Consider the following 13,883-nt stretch of genomic DNA (forward strand, 5'->3'; position numbering starts at 1 on the left):
AGAGAGAGAGAGAGAGACGAGAGAGAGAGAGACGGAGAGAGATAGAGAGAGAGACGGAGAGAGAGAGAGGGAGGGAGGGAGGGAGAGCTGGTCACACCACAGGGTAACACTCCACACGCAGGAAGGGAATGGGTACCACCAGGCAGAACAAGGGACCGAGGCAGGCAGTACAGGAATCTCCTGTGGCTGTTCCCCTGCAAAACAGATATACCGTTTTGGATACTGTCATGAGAAATGACCTCTCGGGGAAACCAGCAACAGCCAAACTCGTGGCACCACGTTTGGTTCTGCTGCAGAGGGGAGGAGTAAAATGTGTGGGAATGCAATAATTATAGGGGATTCAATTGTAGCCGCAAACGAGACTCCAGGATGGTATGTTGCCTCCCTGGTGCTCGGGTCAAGGATGTCTCGGAGCAGTTACAGGGCATTCTGGAAGGGGAGGGTGCACAGCCAGTGGTCGTGGCACACTAAAACAAAATGATGAGGTCATGAAGCCTGACCTCAAAAGGTAGTGATCTCAGGATTACTACCAGCGCCACGTGCTAGTCAGAGTAGAAATGGCAGGATATATCAGATGAATATGTGGCTGAATAGATGGTGTGAGGGGGAAGGTTTCAGATTTCTGGGGCATTGGGACTGGTTCTGGGGGAGGTGGGACCAGCAGAAACTGGACCGGTAACACCTGGGCTGGACCAGGACTGATGTCCATGGGGAAGTAGTTACTCAAATGGTCGGGGAGGGTATACACTCAAATAAGAGGATGGGAGCCTATGCGAGGAGTCAGAGGAGGTAGAAGCAAGGACAAGAACAGAAGACAGAAAGGGGAATAGGAAAAGTGATAGACAGAGAAACCAAGGGCCAGATTCAAACAGTGAAAAATATTGGGTGTGAGACAAATAATGTTAAAAAGACAAGCTTAAAGGCTTTGTGCCTTAACGTACGGAGCATTCACAATAAAGCGGATAAACTAATCACGCAAATAGATGTCAACGGGTACAATATAATCGGGATTGTGTAAACATGGCTGTAGGGTAACCAGGGATGGGAACTGAACGTCCAGGGGTATTCAGTACTCAAGGACAGACAAAAAGGAAATGACGGTGGTGGAACTGAAGTGCTGGTTAAAGAGGAAACTAACACAATAGTGAGGAAGGATATTAGCTCTGACAATGTGGAATCAGTATGGGTAGAGTTGAGAAACACCAAGAGGCAAAAAAACGTTAGTGGGCGACATAAAGACCCCCAAACTGCAGTGATGTTGGCAATGGCAATTAACAGGAAATTAGCAATGCATGCGATAAAGAACAACTGTAATTATGGGTGATTTTAATCTACATATAGATTGGGCAAATCAAATTAGCCACAATACCGTAATTCCTGGAATGTGTACGGGATGGCTTTATGTTGAGGAACCAACAAAAGAGCAGGTCTTCCTAGGCTGGGTATTGTGCCCCCCTCTTCCTCCTCCAGCGCGCACACCCCCCCTCCTCCTCCAGCGCGCACACACCCCCCTCCTCCTCCAGCGCGCACCCCCCCTCCTCCTCCAGCGTGCACACCCCCCCTCCTCCTCCAGCGTGCACACCCCCCCTCCTCCTCCTCCAGCGCACACTCCCCCCTCCTCCAGCGCGCACACCCCCCCCCCCCAGCGCGCACACCCCCCCTCCTCCTCCAGCGCGCACACCCCCCTCCTCCTCCAGCGCGCACAACCCCCCCTCCTCCTCCAGCGTGCACACCCCCCCTCCTCCTCCAGCGCACACACCCCCCCTCCTCCTCCAGCGCGCACACCCCCCTCCTCCTCCAGCGCGCACACCCCCCTCCTCCTCCAGCGCGCACACCCCGCCTCCCCCAGCGCGCACACCCCCCCTCCTCCCCCAGCGCGCACACCCCCCCTCCTCCTCCAGCGTGCACACCCCCCTCCTCCTCCAGCGCACACACCCCCCCCTCCTCCTCCAGCACGCACCCCTCCTCCTCCTCCAGCGCACGCCGCCCCCTCCTCCTCTAGTGCACACACCCCCCACCTCCTCCAGCGCACGCCGCCCCCTCCTCCTCCAGCACGCACGCCGCCCCCTCCTCCTCCAGCACGCACGCCCCCCTCCTCCTCCAGCGCACACACCCCCCACCTCCTCCAGCGCACACACCCCCCACCTCCTCCAGCGCACGCCGCCCCCTCCTCCTCCTCCTCCTCCAGCACGCACGCCGCCCCCCTCCTCCTCCTCCAGCACGCACGCCGCCCCCTCCTCCAGCGCGCATACCCCCCTCCTCCTCCAGCGCACACACTCCCCTCCTCCTCCAGCACGCACACCCCCATCCTCCTCACATTGCACTCAAGGGAGTATAAGGTGGCTGGTAGATCCCGGGAAAGGCCTCTCACTGGCTTCCCCGCTGCCTTTATTCCTCACGGAGAAGTCCCACGAGGCACAGAATCTGAAGTACACCCGTGACCAAATAGCACGTGCCTACGTAGGACAAAGACCTACTTGGGCAGGTTCATTGGATATCTACCAGCCTCCACAATGACTACCCAGGGGTCACAGGCCATCGGAGACCCCCGAGTGGTAAGGGGTAGTGCAGGGTGGGTACTTTGTCACTGCCACCCTGGCAGTGCCAAGCTGGCAGGAGCACTGCCCAGCTGCCAAGGTGGCACCAGAGGGTCAGAGCCCGAGAGGAGGTATGGCAATGACAGGAGGGTGGAAGTTTGAAGGGTGGAAGTTTGAAGGGTGGAAGTTTGAAGGGTGGAAGTTTGAAGGGTGGAAGTTTGAAGGGTGGAAGTTTGAAGGGTTGAAGTTTGAAGGGTGGAAGTTTGAAGGGTGGAAGTTTGAAGGGTGGAAGTTTGAAGGGTGGAAGTTTGAAGGGTGGAAGGTGCGCAGCAGGCAAGTAGGGGCCTCTAGAAGTTTGGGAGGTGACAGATGGGGGTGCTGAAGAGGTGGAACCCTCATGGACCCCATAGGGCGTGACCCCACATGGGGAGGGGGTGGGTTAGTGCCCATGTGGGGGGTGGGACATTGCCCATTAATGGGAAGTGTGGAGGACCCACAATCTCACTTAGAGATGGCTGCCCGATCTGAGTTCAGCTCCGCCGTGCTGAAGATAATCCTAAATGTGGGCTAAACTGGTGAGAAACCCTCAGGGCGCAAAAGGTGACTAAGGATGCGATTCTCCCAAAAGGGAACAAAGTCCTATTGCGAGTGTGTTTAGCCAAGCATTTCCCAGCTCTCGCAGTGCCGAGAACCACACGGCTATTCAACCCGACTCGCACTGTAGAAGGGGTCTGAACAGGGAGCGCGTGCAGCCGAGGCGCACATAGCCCCGTTTCGTATCGTGGGAAGCTCTGCTCGCCAACACTCCCCAGTGTAGAGAGAGATCAGAACCCACACAACAAACCCACACAGCCTTCGCTGCATCCATGGACACTACCACCTCTGGCACTCACCCCCCTGACAGGGTCAGTTACATTAAGCAACTTCCTAATATTACTAGAGAGCTGCGTCCCCTTCACAAAGCCTCTTTAGTCCACAGAAAGCTCCTTCTCCTCCTCCTCCAGCGCGCACGCCCCCCTGCTCCTCCTCCTCCTCCAGCGCGCACGCCCCCCTGCTCCTCCTCCTCCTCCAGCGCGCACGCCCTCCCGCTCCTCCTCCTCCTCCAGCGCGCACGCCCTCCCGCTCCTCCTCCTCCTCCAGCGCGCACGCCCTCCCGCTCCTCCTCCTCCTCCAGCGCGCACGCCCTCCCGCTCCTCCTCCTCCAGCGCGCACGCCCTCCCGCTCCTCCTCCTCCTCCAGCGCGCACGCCCTCCCGCTCCTCCTCCTCCTCCAGCGCGCACGCCCTCCCGCTCCTCCAGCGCGCACGCCCTCCCGCTCCTCCTCCTCCTCCAGCGCGCACGCCCTCCCGCTCCTCCTCCTCCTCCAGCGCGCACGCCCTCCCGCTCCTCCTCCTCCAGCGCGCACGCCCTCCCGCTCCTCCTCCTCCAGCGCGCACGCCCTCCCGCTCCTCCTCCTCCTCCAGCGCGCACGCCCTCCCGCTCCTCCTCCTCCTCCAGCGCGCACGCCCTCCCGCTCCTCCTCCTCCTCCAGCGCGCACGCCCTCCCCGCTCCTCCTCCTCCTCCAGCGCGCACGCCCTCCCGCTCCTCCTCCTCCTCCTCCAGCGCGCACGCCCTCCCGCTCCTCCTCCTCCTCCTCCAGCGCGCACCGCCCTCTCCGCTCCTCCTCCTCCTCCTCCAGCGCGCACGCCCTCCCGCTCCTCCTCCTCCTCCTCCAGCGCGCACGCCCTCCCGCTCCTCCTCCTCCTCCTCCAGCGCGCACGCCCTCCCGCTCCTCCTCCTCCTCCAGCGCGCACGCCCTCCCGCTCCTCCTCCTCCTCCAGCGCGCACGCCCTCCCGCTCCTCCTCCTCCTCCAGCGCGCACGCCCTCCCGCTCCTCCTCCTCCTCCTCCAGCGCGCACGCCCTCCCGCTCCTCCTCCTCCTCCAGCGCGCACGCCCCTCCCGCTCCTCCTCCTCCTCCAGCGCGCACGCCCTCCCGCTCCTCCTCCTCCTCCTCCAGCGCGCACGCCCTCCCGCTCCTCCTCCTCCTCCAGCGCGCACGCCCTCCCGCTCCTCCTCCTCCTCCAGCGCGCACGCCCTCCCGCTCCTCTCCTCCTCCAGCGCGCACCGCCCTCCCGCTCCTCCTCCTCCTCCAGCGCGCGCACGCCCCTCCCGCTCCTCCTCCTCCTCCAGCGCGCACGCCTCCCCCGCTCCTCCTCCTCCTCCAGCGCGCACGCCCTCCCGCTCCTCCTCCTCCTCCAGCGCGCACGCCCCTCCCGCTCCTCCTCCTCCTCCTGCGCGCACGCCCTCCCGCTCCTCCTCCTCCTCCTCCAGCGCGCACGCCCTCCCGCTTCCTCCTCCTCCTCCTCCATCTTCGCGCACGCCCTCTCCCGCTCCTCCTCCTCCTCCTCCAGCGCGCACGCCCTCCCCGCTCCTCCTCCTCCCCAGCGCGCACGCCTCCCGCTCCTCCTCTCCAGCGCGCACGCCCGCCCTCCTCACTCCCAGCGCGCACGCCCGCCCTCCTCCTCCAGCGCGCACGCCAGCCCTCCTCCTCCAGCGCGCACGCCCGCCCTCCTCCTCCAGCGCGCACGCCCGCCCTCCTCCTCCAGCGCGCACGCCCCCCCTCCTCCTCCAGCGCGCACGCCCGCCCTCCTCCTCCAGCGCGCACGCCCGCCCTCCTCCTCCAAGCGCACGCCCCGCCCTCCTCCTCCAGCGCGCACGGCCCGCCCTCCTCCTCCAGCGCGCACGCCCGCCCTCCTCCTCCAGCGCGCACGCCCGCCCTCCTCCTCCAGCGCGCACGCCCGCCCTCCTCCTCCAGCGCGCACGCCCGCCCTCCTCCTCCAGCGCGCACGCCCGCCCTCCTCCTCCAGCGCGACGCCCGCCCTCCTCCTCCAGCGCGCACGCCCGCCCTCCTCCTCCAGCGCGCACGCCCGCCCCTCCTCCTCCAGCGCGCACGCCCGCCCTCCTCCTCCAGCGCGCACGCCCGCCCTCCTCCTCCCAGCGCGCACGCCCGCCCTCCTCCTCCAGCGCGCACGCCCGCCCTCCTCCTCCAGCGCGCACCAGCCCGCCCTCCTCCTCCAGCGCGCACACCCCGCCTCCCCCTCCAGCGCGCACGCCCCGCCCTCCTCCTCCAGCGCGCACGCCCGCCCTCCTCCTCCAGCGCGCACGCCCCGCCTCCTCCTCCAGCGCGCACGCCCCGCCCTCCTCCTCCAGCACGCACGCCCGCCCTCCTCCTCCAGCGCGCACACGCCCGCCCTCCTCCTCCAGCGCGCACGCCCGCCCTCCTCCTCCAGCGCGCACGCCCGCCCTCCTCTTCCAGCGCGCACCGCCCCCCCATCTCCTCCAGCGCGCACGCCCTCCCTCCTCCTCCAGCGCGCACGCCGTCCCTCCTCCTCCAGCGCGCACGCCCGCCCTCCTCCTCCAGCGCGCACGCCCCCCTCCTCCTCCTCCAGCGCGCACGCCCTCCCTCCTCCTCCTCCAGCGCGCACGCCCTCCCTCCTCCTCCTCCAGCGCGCACACCGTCCCTCCTCCTCCAGTACACACCCCTCCCACACCCTTGCCAGGACTCACGTCCTTATTGAGAATCAGGCCCACTCAAGATGGCCCGCTGCCCCATCTGTAACAGCCACCTTCCCCCCACCCTTCCATCCCTAACTCCCCCCTCCCGCACTGACCACCACAGCCCCCACAACTTCACTTCCATTCACTAACATTCCTTGCTACCATGGCAACTCCAACCAGAAGGCCCTCCATCACCCTCCCGTACCCATCCAACCTGCCCCCAACTCCTCTCTAAACCTCATCCCTGCCCCCCCCTCACCCCCACACCAAACACCATCCGAACATGGGCCCCCTCCCGAGCATTCTCAAGCTGCCCTGCTCCCCCCACATTGATGGACCATCAATTCACACGAGTCGAGTGAATGTTGTCAGCCGGGATGGAAGTGAGACCCCAGAGATGGACCTCCTGGGGAAGACAAACAAACATTTGTGAGGCGTCTTGCAAGTGGCGGTGCAGAGAAGCGACCGGATGGAGTGGAGCGCATCGGGAAGAACCTCCTGCCAGCGGGAGACTGGGAGACTTCTAGACTGCAGGGCAAGAAGGACGGCCTTCCAGACCATCGCATTCTCCCTCTTCACCTGCCCGTTTCACTGGGGGTTATAGCTGGTAGAACATAGAACATTACAGCGTAGTACGGGCCCTTCGGCCCTCGATGTTGCACCTATGAAGCCTATCTGACCTACACTATTCCATTTTCATCCATATATCTATCCAGTGACCACTTAAATACCCTTAAAGTTGGCGAGTCTACTACTGTTGCAGGCAGGGCGTTCCACACCCCTACTACTATCTGAGTGAAGAAACTGCCTCTGACATCTGTCCTATATCTACCACCCCTCAATTTAAAGCTATGTCCCCTCGTGTTGGTCATCACCATCCGAGGAAAGAGACTCTCACTGTTCACCCTATCTAACCCTCTGACCATCTTATATGTCTCTACGAAGTCACCTCTCAGCCTTCTCCTCTCTAACGTGAACAACCTCAAGTCCCTGAGCCTTTCCTCGTAAGACCTTCCCTCCATACCAGGCAACATCCTAGTAAATCTCCTCTGAACCCTTTCCAAAGCTTCCACATCCTTCCTATAATGTGGTGACTAGAACTGCACGCAGTACTCCAGGAGCGGCCGCACCAGAGTTATGTACAGCTGCAGAATGACCTTGTGGCTCCGAAACTCAATCCCCCTACTGATAAAGGCTAGCACACCATATGCCTTCTTAACAGCCCTATTAACCTGGGTGGCAACTTTCAGGGATTTATGTACCTGGATGCCGAGATCTCTCTGTTCATCTACACTACCAAGAATCTTGCCATTAGCCCAGTACTCTGCATTCCTGTTACTCCTTCCAAAGTGAACCACCTCACACTTTTCCGCATTAAACTCCATCTGCCACCTCTCAGCCCAGCTCTGCAGCGTATCTATGTCCCTCTGTAACCTATAACATCCTTCAGCACTATACACAACTCCACCGACCTTCGTGTCATCTGCAAATTTACTAACCCATCCTCTACACCCTCTTCCAGGTCATTTATAAAAATGACAAACAGCAGTGGCCCCAAAACAGATCCTTGCGGTACACCACTAGCCTTACTGAAATCCATATACACCACATCAACCACTTTACCCTCATCCACCTGTTTGGTCACCTTCTCAAAAAACTCAATAAGGTTTGTGAGGCATGACCTACCCTTCACAAAACCGTGTTGACTATCGCTAATCAACTTGTTCTTTTCAAGATGATTATAAACCCTATCTCTTATAACCTTTTCCAACATTTTACCCACAACCGAAGTAAGGCTCACAGGTCTATAATTACCAGGGTTGTCTCTACTCTCCTTCTTGAACAAGGGGACAACATTTGCTATCCTCCAGTCTTCCGGCACTATTCCTGTCGACAAAGGTGACATAAAGATCAAGGACAAAGGCTCTGCAATCTCCTTCCTGGCTTCCCAGAGAATCCTAGGATAAATCCCATCTGGCCCAGGGGACTTATCTATTTTTACACTTTCCAAAATTGCTAACACCTCCTCCTTGTGAACCTCAATTCCATCTAGCCTGGTTGACTGAACCCGAGTATTCTCCTTGACAACATTGTCTTTCTCCAGTGTAAACACTGACGGAAAATATCCATTTAACTCTTCCCCGATCTCCTCTGATTCCACACACAACTTTCCACTACTATCCTTGATTGGCCCTAATCTTACTCTAGTCATTCTTTTGTTCCTGATATACCTATAGAAAGCCTTAGGGTTTTCCTTGATCCTATCCGCCAACGACTTTTCGTGTCCTCTCCTCGCTCTTCTTAACTCTCCCTTTAGGTCCTTCCTGGCTAACTTGTAATTCTCAAGTGCCCTAACTGAGCCTTCATGTCTCATCCTAACATAAGCCTTCTTCTTCCTCTTGACAAGTGCTTCAACTTCCTTAGTAAACCATGGTTCCCTTGCTCGACAACTTCCTCCCTGCCTGACAGGTACATACTTATCAAGGACACGCAGTAGCTGTTCCTTGAAAAAGCTCCACATTTCGATTGCACCCAGCCCCTGCAGTTTCCTTCCCCGTCCTATACATCCTAAATCTTGCCGAATAGCATCATAATTGCCTTTCCCCCAGCTATAATTCTTGCCTTGCGGGATATACCTATCCCTGCCCATTGCTAAAGTAAACATAACCGAATTGTGATCACTATCACCAAAGTGCTCACCTACATCTAAATCTAGTCCTGCTTGAGGCTATGCCTTGACTAAGCAGGAACTGACGCAGCTCACTACTCATAAAAGAGGGGCCCCGATCACTATGGATGTAGGTAGGGAAACCGAACAAGGTGAAGATGCTGTGTAGGGCCTTAATAACAGTGGCCGAGGTCATGTCGGGGCATGGGATGGCAAAGGGAAAACGGGAGTACTCGTCAACAATGTTGAGGAAGTGCACGTTACGGTCAGTGGAGGAGAGGGGCCCTTTGAAGTCGACGCTGAGGCGTTCAAAGGGGCGGGTGGCCTTCACCAGGTGAGCCCTGTCTGGCCGATAGAAGGGCAGCTTGCACTCCGCGCAGACTTGGCAGTCCCTGGTCATGGCCCTGACCTCCTCGGTGGAGTAGGGCAGGTTGCGGGCCTTGATGAAATGGAAAAGCCGGATGACCCGTAGGTAACAGAGGTCATTGTGGATGGCCCGAAGTCAGTCTTCTTGCGTGCTGGCGCATGCACCGCGGGACAGGGCATCTGGGGGGCTCATTGAGCTCCCCCGGACAATACAAGATATCGTAGTTACAGGTGGAAAGTTCAATCCTCCACCTCAAGATCTTGTCGTTCTTGATCTTGCCCCGCTGTGTGTTATTGAACATGAAGGCCACCGACCGTTGGTCAGTGAGGAGAGTGATTCTCCTGCCAGCCAGGTAATGCCTCCAAAGTCACACAGCTTCCACAAGTTGGACGACCGAGACCCCATTGGTGACGCCGAAGGGGACCCTGAGGAAGTGGTAGAGGCGGCCGTCTGCCTCAAAGGCAGTGTATTGGCGGTCTTCCGGGCAGATCAGAAGCTGGTGGTACGCGGACTTCAAGTCTACCGTGGAGAAGATTCTATAGTGCGCAATCTGGTTGACCATGTCAGATATCCGGGGAAGAGGGTACGCATCAAGTTGCGTGTACCTGTTGATCGTCTGACTGTAGTCGACTGTAGCCGACGACTATCCGGTTCTTCTCCCCGGTCCGGATGACCACTACTTGGGCTTTCCATGGGCTGTTACTGGCCTCAATGATCCCTTCCCGCAAGAGTCGCTGGACCTCCGACCTGATAAAGGTCTTGTCCTGAGCACTGTATCGTCTGCTCCTACTGCCGACAGGCTTACAGTCTGGGGCGAGGTTTGCAAAGAGCGAGGAAGGGGCGACAGGCTAGACTGTGAGAGGGTTCAGTCAGGCTTCGGAGGTTACATTGGAAATCCAGTCCTAACAAGAGGGGAGCGCAGAGATGGGGAGGAGGTAAAGTTTAAAGTTGGCGCACTCGACGCCCTGTATAGATAGAGATAGAGAAATACAGCACAGAACAGGCCCTTCGGCCCACGATGTTGCGCCGAACTTTTGTCCTAGGTTAATCATAGTATCACAAGGTTTGCAACACAGTACCCCTGGATCTGCACGGAATGTGATCCGGAAGCAAGGGAGATTGTTTGGGACACGGGGAAAATCCGGAGGGAGCAGCGCCTTACCGTGCAGTAAGGATGGACAAAGCTATCCGTGCTCCCGGAGTCGAAGAGGCAGGACGTCTCATGCCCATTGACCCAGACGGCCACCATAGAGTTCTTGAGGTGATGGGGCCGGGACTGGTCGAGTGTAACAGAGCCGACCTGCGGATGACTGGTCCGGTCGGCGGTAGCGGGGTGGTCCCAAAATGGCGGCCTCCATGAGTCACACGTGATGGGCAATATCGAAGATGACAGTTCCCACGGACTGCACGAGGTGGGTTACGCATCAGAAGGGGGCGGTACCGGCAGGCACGATGCCACACTGCGGTATCTGTGAGCTTCAGGTCGGGCCTGGCAGGTCTTCGATTTGGGAACTTTAGGTCGGGCCAGGCAGATTTTGGCAAAATGCCCCTTCTTACCGCACTCATTGCAGGTTGCGTTCCGAGCTGGACAACGCTGCCTTTGGTGCTGGCCCTGGACACAGAAGTAGCAGAACAGCCCCCGGAGTTGGTGGGCAGCCGCACAGCACAGGCATGGGACACACACGGGTCGGGTGATGGCCGCGCCTCCGGTGTCCACGAGGATGCCGCATGGTCAGGTGTGAAGGCATCCAAACTCTGGAATGCTGCTTCTAACCAGGTAGATAGCTGTACCGTGTCCTTGAGGTCGAGGGCACCCCCTTCGAGCAGTCATTGCCAGATATAACTGGACCGGACTCCAGTCACATAGGTGTCTCAGATCACGAGTTCCAGGTGTTGCACTGCTGTAACTGCCTGGCAGTTACAATTCCTGGAGAGTACCCTCAGGTCACGCAGGAATTCTGCCAGCGATTCACCAGGGCGCTGACACGCGTGGTAAGATGATGTCGAGCAAACACCTCATTCACCGGCCTCACGAACTGCCCTTTCAACAGTGCAACCGCCTCTTCATACGAGGCCACGTCCTGGCCAGCATCCTCGCGACATAGCCCATTGCACTCGTTCCCTCCCATTGCACTCGTTCCCTCCACTCCGGAAGGCCCACAATCCACAGATTTTCCGGGTCCCCCACCTTCACTCGCAGCGTCTTGCACATGTCCCCAGGATCGCCATCTCCGCCTCCAACGACACAATCCGATCATCCTGGTCAGCTACCATCTTCTCCACCTCCTGGATCATCGCCTCCTGTTCCTCGAGGCTCTTCTTCACCCGTTCAAGGTCCCACAAAGAGGTGCCACTTCCCCCCTCAATCACTCTCGACCATTCACTGTACATTTCTTTATGCTGCTGTTGAAATTCGTCTTTGATGAAACTCATCAGCTTCTCCATTGCGATTTTCCAGTCGACGACCCTTCCCCTACCCCCATTTTTAGAATTGATGCTGCGCCACGGGTCTCCTCGAACCCTTAGTCAAGGGTCTCACTGTCCTGTCAAGTTTGGTAACCCACAGACACACCCATCTGGGGGAGGACTTAATACCCTCTACTCTCCACACATCAGGGCTCACACTGTCTTCTGTCGAGTTTGGTAAGCCACAGACACGCCCATCCTAATACCCTCTACCCTCCGCACAATCTTTACACCAAAATACCCCAATGTGCGCCCACCACTCACCCCATGGCCGCCACCAGAAGTCGCAGTCTTACAACATTTAAATAAAATATTGGGGTTTCTGTCCAGTATCCCAGCCACTGTGGGGATCTGGTCTGGGATTGTAATACACGCCCTCTTCAAAAAAAAAGAAAGATCTGAAGAATGGCCACTGCCAATCTGCAAATCTGCAATTTCCAGCACATCTGCATTAGTTAAAAGTTGAGCTGAATGAAATTGAACATTACCTGGAGGTCGAAAAATTTGCTATAACGTCTGTAGATGATATTTGACGCGTTATCTGACCAGTTCACTTGGATAACGTAAACCTGTAAAAATAAAATACATTCTTAAAATAATTGTATTTTTTCCCCCTTTCATGGTTCTATAAACACCTACTTCACAGGGCAGTCTAATATAGAGCAGATATTCACTGTGAACCTTTTCATAAGTAAAGCTGCCATAATCCCAGACCATAGACTGCTTTCCACTTTGAGGGGGAGAGCTGACTGGTGGTGATTTAACCAGAGGGTCATCACAGCTCAGGTGAGGGGCAGGTTGGGAGGTGAAGCCTTCATGAATAACCTCAGTCGGTACGGGAATTGAAACTGGCCTCCCTTTTCTCAAGTATTTCCTCACTGTCCCCACTACCACCAATCTCTGCAGAATCAAATTCAGTATTGGTCAGGGGCTGGTTTAGCAGGTATGGGGTTGGTTTAGCACACTGGGCTAAATCGCTGGCTTTTAAAGCAGGCCAAGGCAGGCCAGCAGCACGGGTTCAATTCCCGTACCAGCCTCCCCGAATAGGCGCCGGAATGTGGCGACTAGGGGCTTTTCACAGTAATTTATTGAAGCCTACTCGTGACAGTAAGCGATTTTCATTTTTTTCATTCATTTATTCCACCTAAAACAAAAAGACGACAGTCAAAGATGCTAGAACTCTGAAATAAAACAAAAAATAAATTCCTCAGAGAAGACCACCTCTATGGAGGGTTAATGTTTCAGATGCAGTTCTTTCATCGGATGCTGATAGATCTGAGTGTGGGAACCACAAGGCTGTAATTCAGATTTAACTACCCAAATATTAACTGGGATATACAAGGTAGGGAGGGAGCAAAATTCTTAAATTGCATCCAGGAGAACATTTTTATCAGTTCGTAGAAAAGCCAACAAGGGAGGGGACAATTCTGAACCTCATATTCAGCAATGAGCCCAGAAAGGTGGAGTGCATAACAGTAGGCAAGCATTTTGGAGATATTGACCAATATTCAGTTAATTTTAGGGTAGTTATGGAAAAGGGCAAGAATGGGCCAGGAATCAAAGAACTTTGTAAAATTTCCCCAGTTAAGAAAATAAACGATTTGACCCAAGTGACTAGGAACAGTTACTCACAGATAACATGTCAGAGCAGGGAAGGCCTTCAAGGAGGAGATAGCGACAGTACAGGGTAAATAGATAGAACATAGAACAGTACAGCACAGAACAGGCCCTTCGGCCCTCGATGTTGTGCCGAGCAATAATCACCCTACTTAAACCCACGTAACCCGTATACCCGTAACCCAACAATCCCCCCATTAACCTTACACTACGGGCAATTTAGCATGGCCAATCCACCTAACCCGCACATCTTTGGACTGTGGGAGGAAACCGGAGCACCCGGAGGAAACCCACGCACACAGGGGGAGGACATACAGACTCCACACAGACAGTGACCCAGCCGAGAATCGAACCTGGGACCCTGGAGCTGTGAAGCATTGATGCTAACCACCATGCTACCGTGAGGCCCAAATATGTCTCCGTAAAGACAACAGGTGGGACCAAGACCAGAGGACCCTGGTTGTCAAGGGACACAAGGGCCAGGATTAGAAATTGACCGAGGTGGTCATGAAAGTTGCCACTGAGGCAGGTTTTGGAAAACGGGTTCAGAATAAGTGTCCCTACTAGAAGAAAAATTGCTTTGCAAATGCAAGTATCGTCTTTATCTGCCTGTGTAAGTGGCATGAGAGCTGCATATTCTGTTAGTGTTGTTTAATGGGAACTAGTGTGTTAAGGTTAAAAACTACATGT

The 13,883-nt window shown here is 56.8% G+C and overlaps 1 protein-coding gene across 3 annotated transcripts in view; it reads right to left on the reverse strand.

Moving 5' to 3' along the window:
- sh3pxd2aa (SH3 and PX domains 2Aa) overlaps positions 1-13,883 on the reverse strand; it is a 367,257-nt gene that overhangs the window by 314,468 nt on the left and 38,906 nt on the right. For all 3 annotated transcript variants that reach the window (XM_038822069.1, XM_038822070.1, XM_038822068.1), the window contains exon 2: positions 12,065-12,145. In XM_038822069.1, coding sequence (XP_038677997.1) covers positions 12,065-12,145 — 81 coding nt within the window. The remainder of the gene's footprint in view (positions 1-12,064; positions 12,146-13,883) is intronic.

Source organism: Scyliorhinus canicula, chromosome 16 (genome assembly GCF_902713615.1).
Source record: "Scyliorhinus canicula chromosome 16, sScyCan1.1, whole genome shotgun sequence".
NCBI classification, from domain to species: Eukaryota; Metazoa; Chordata; class Chondrichthyes; order Carcharhiniformes; family Scyliorhinidae; genus Scyliorhinus; species Scyliorhinus canicula.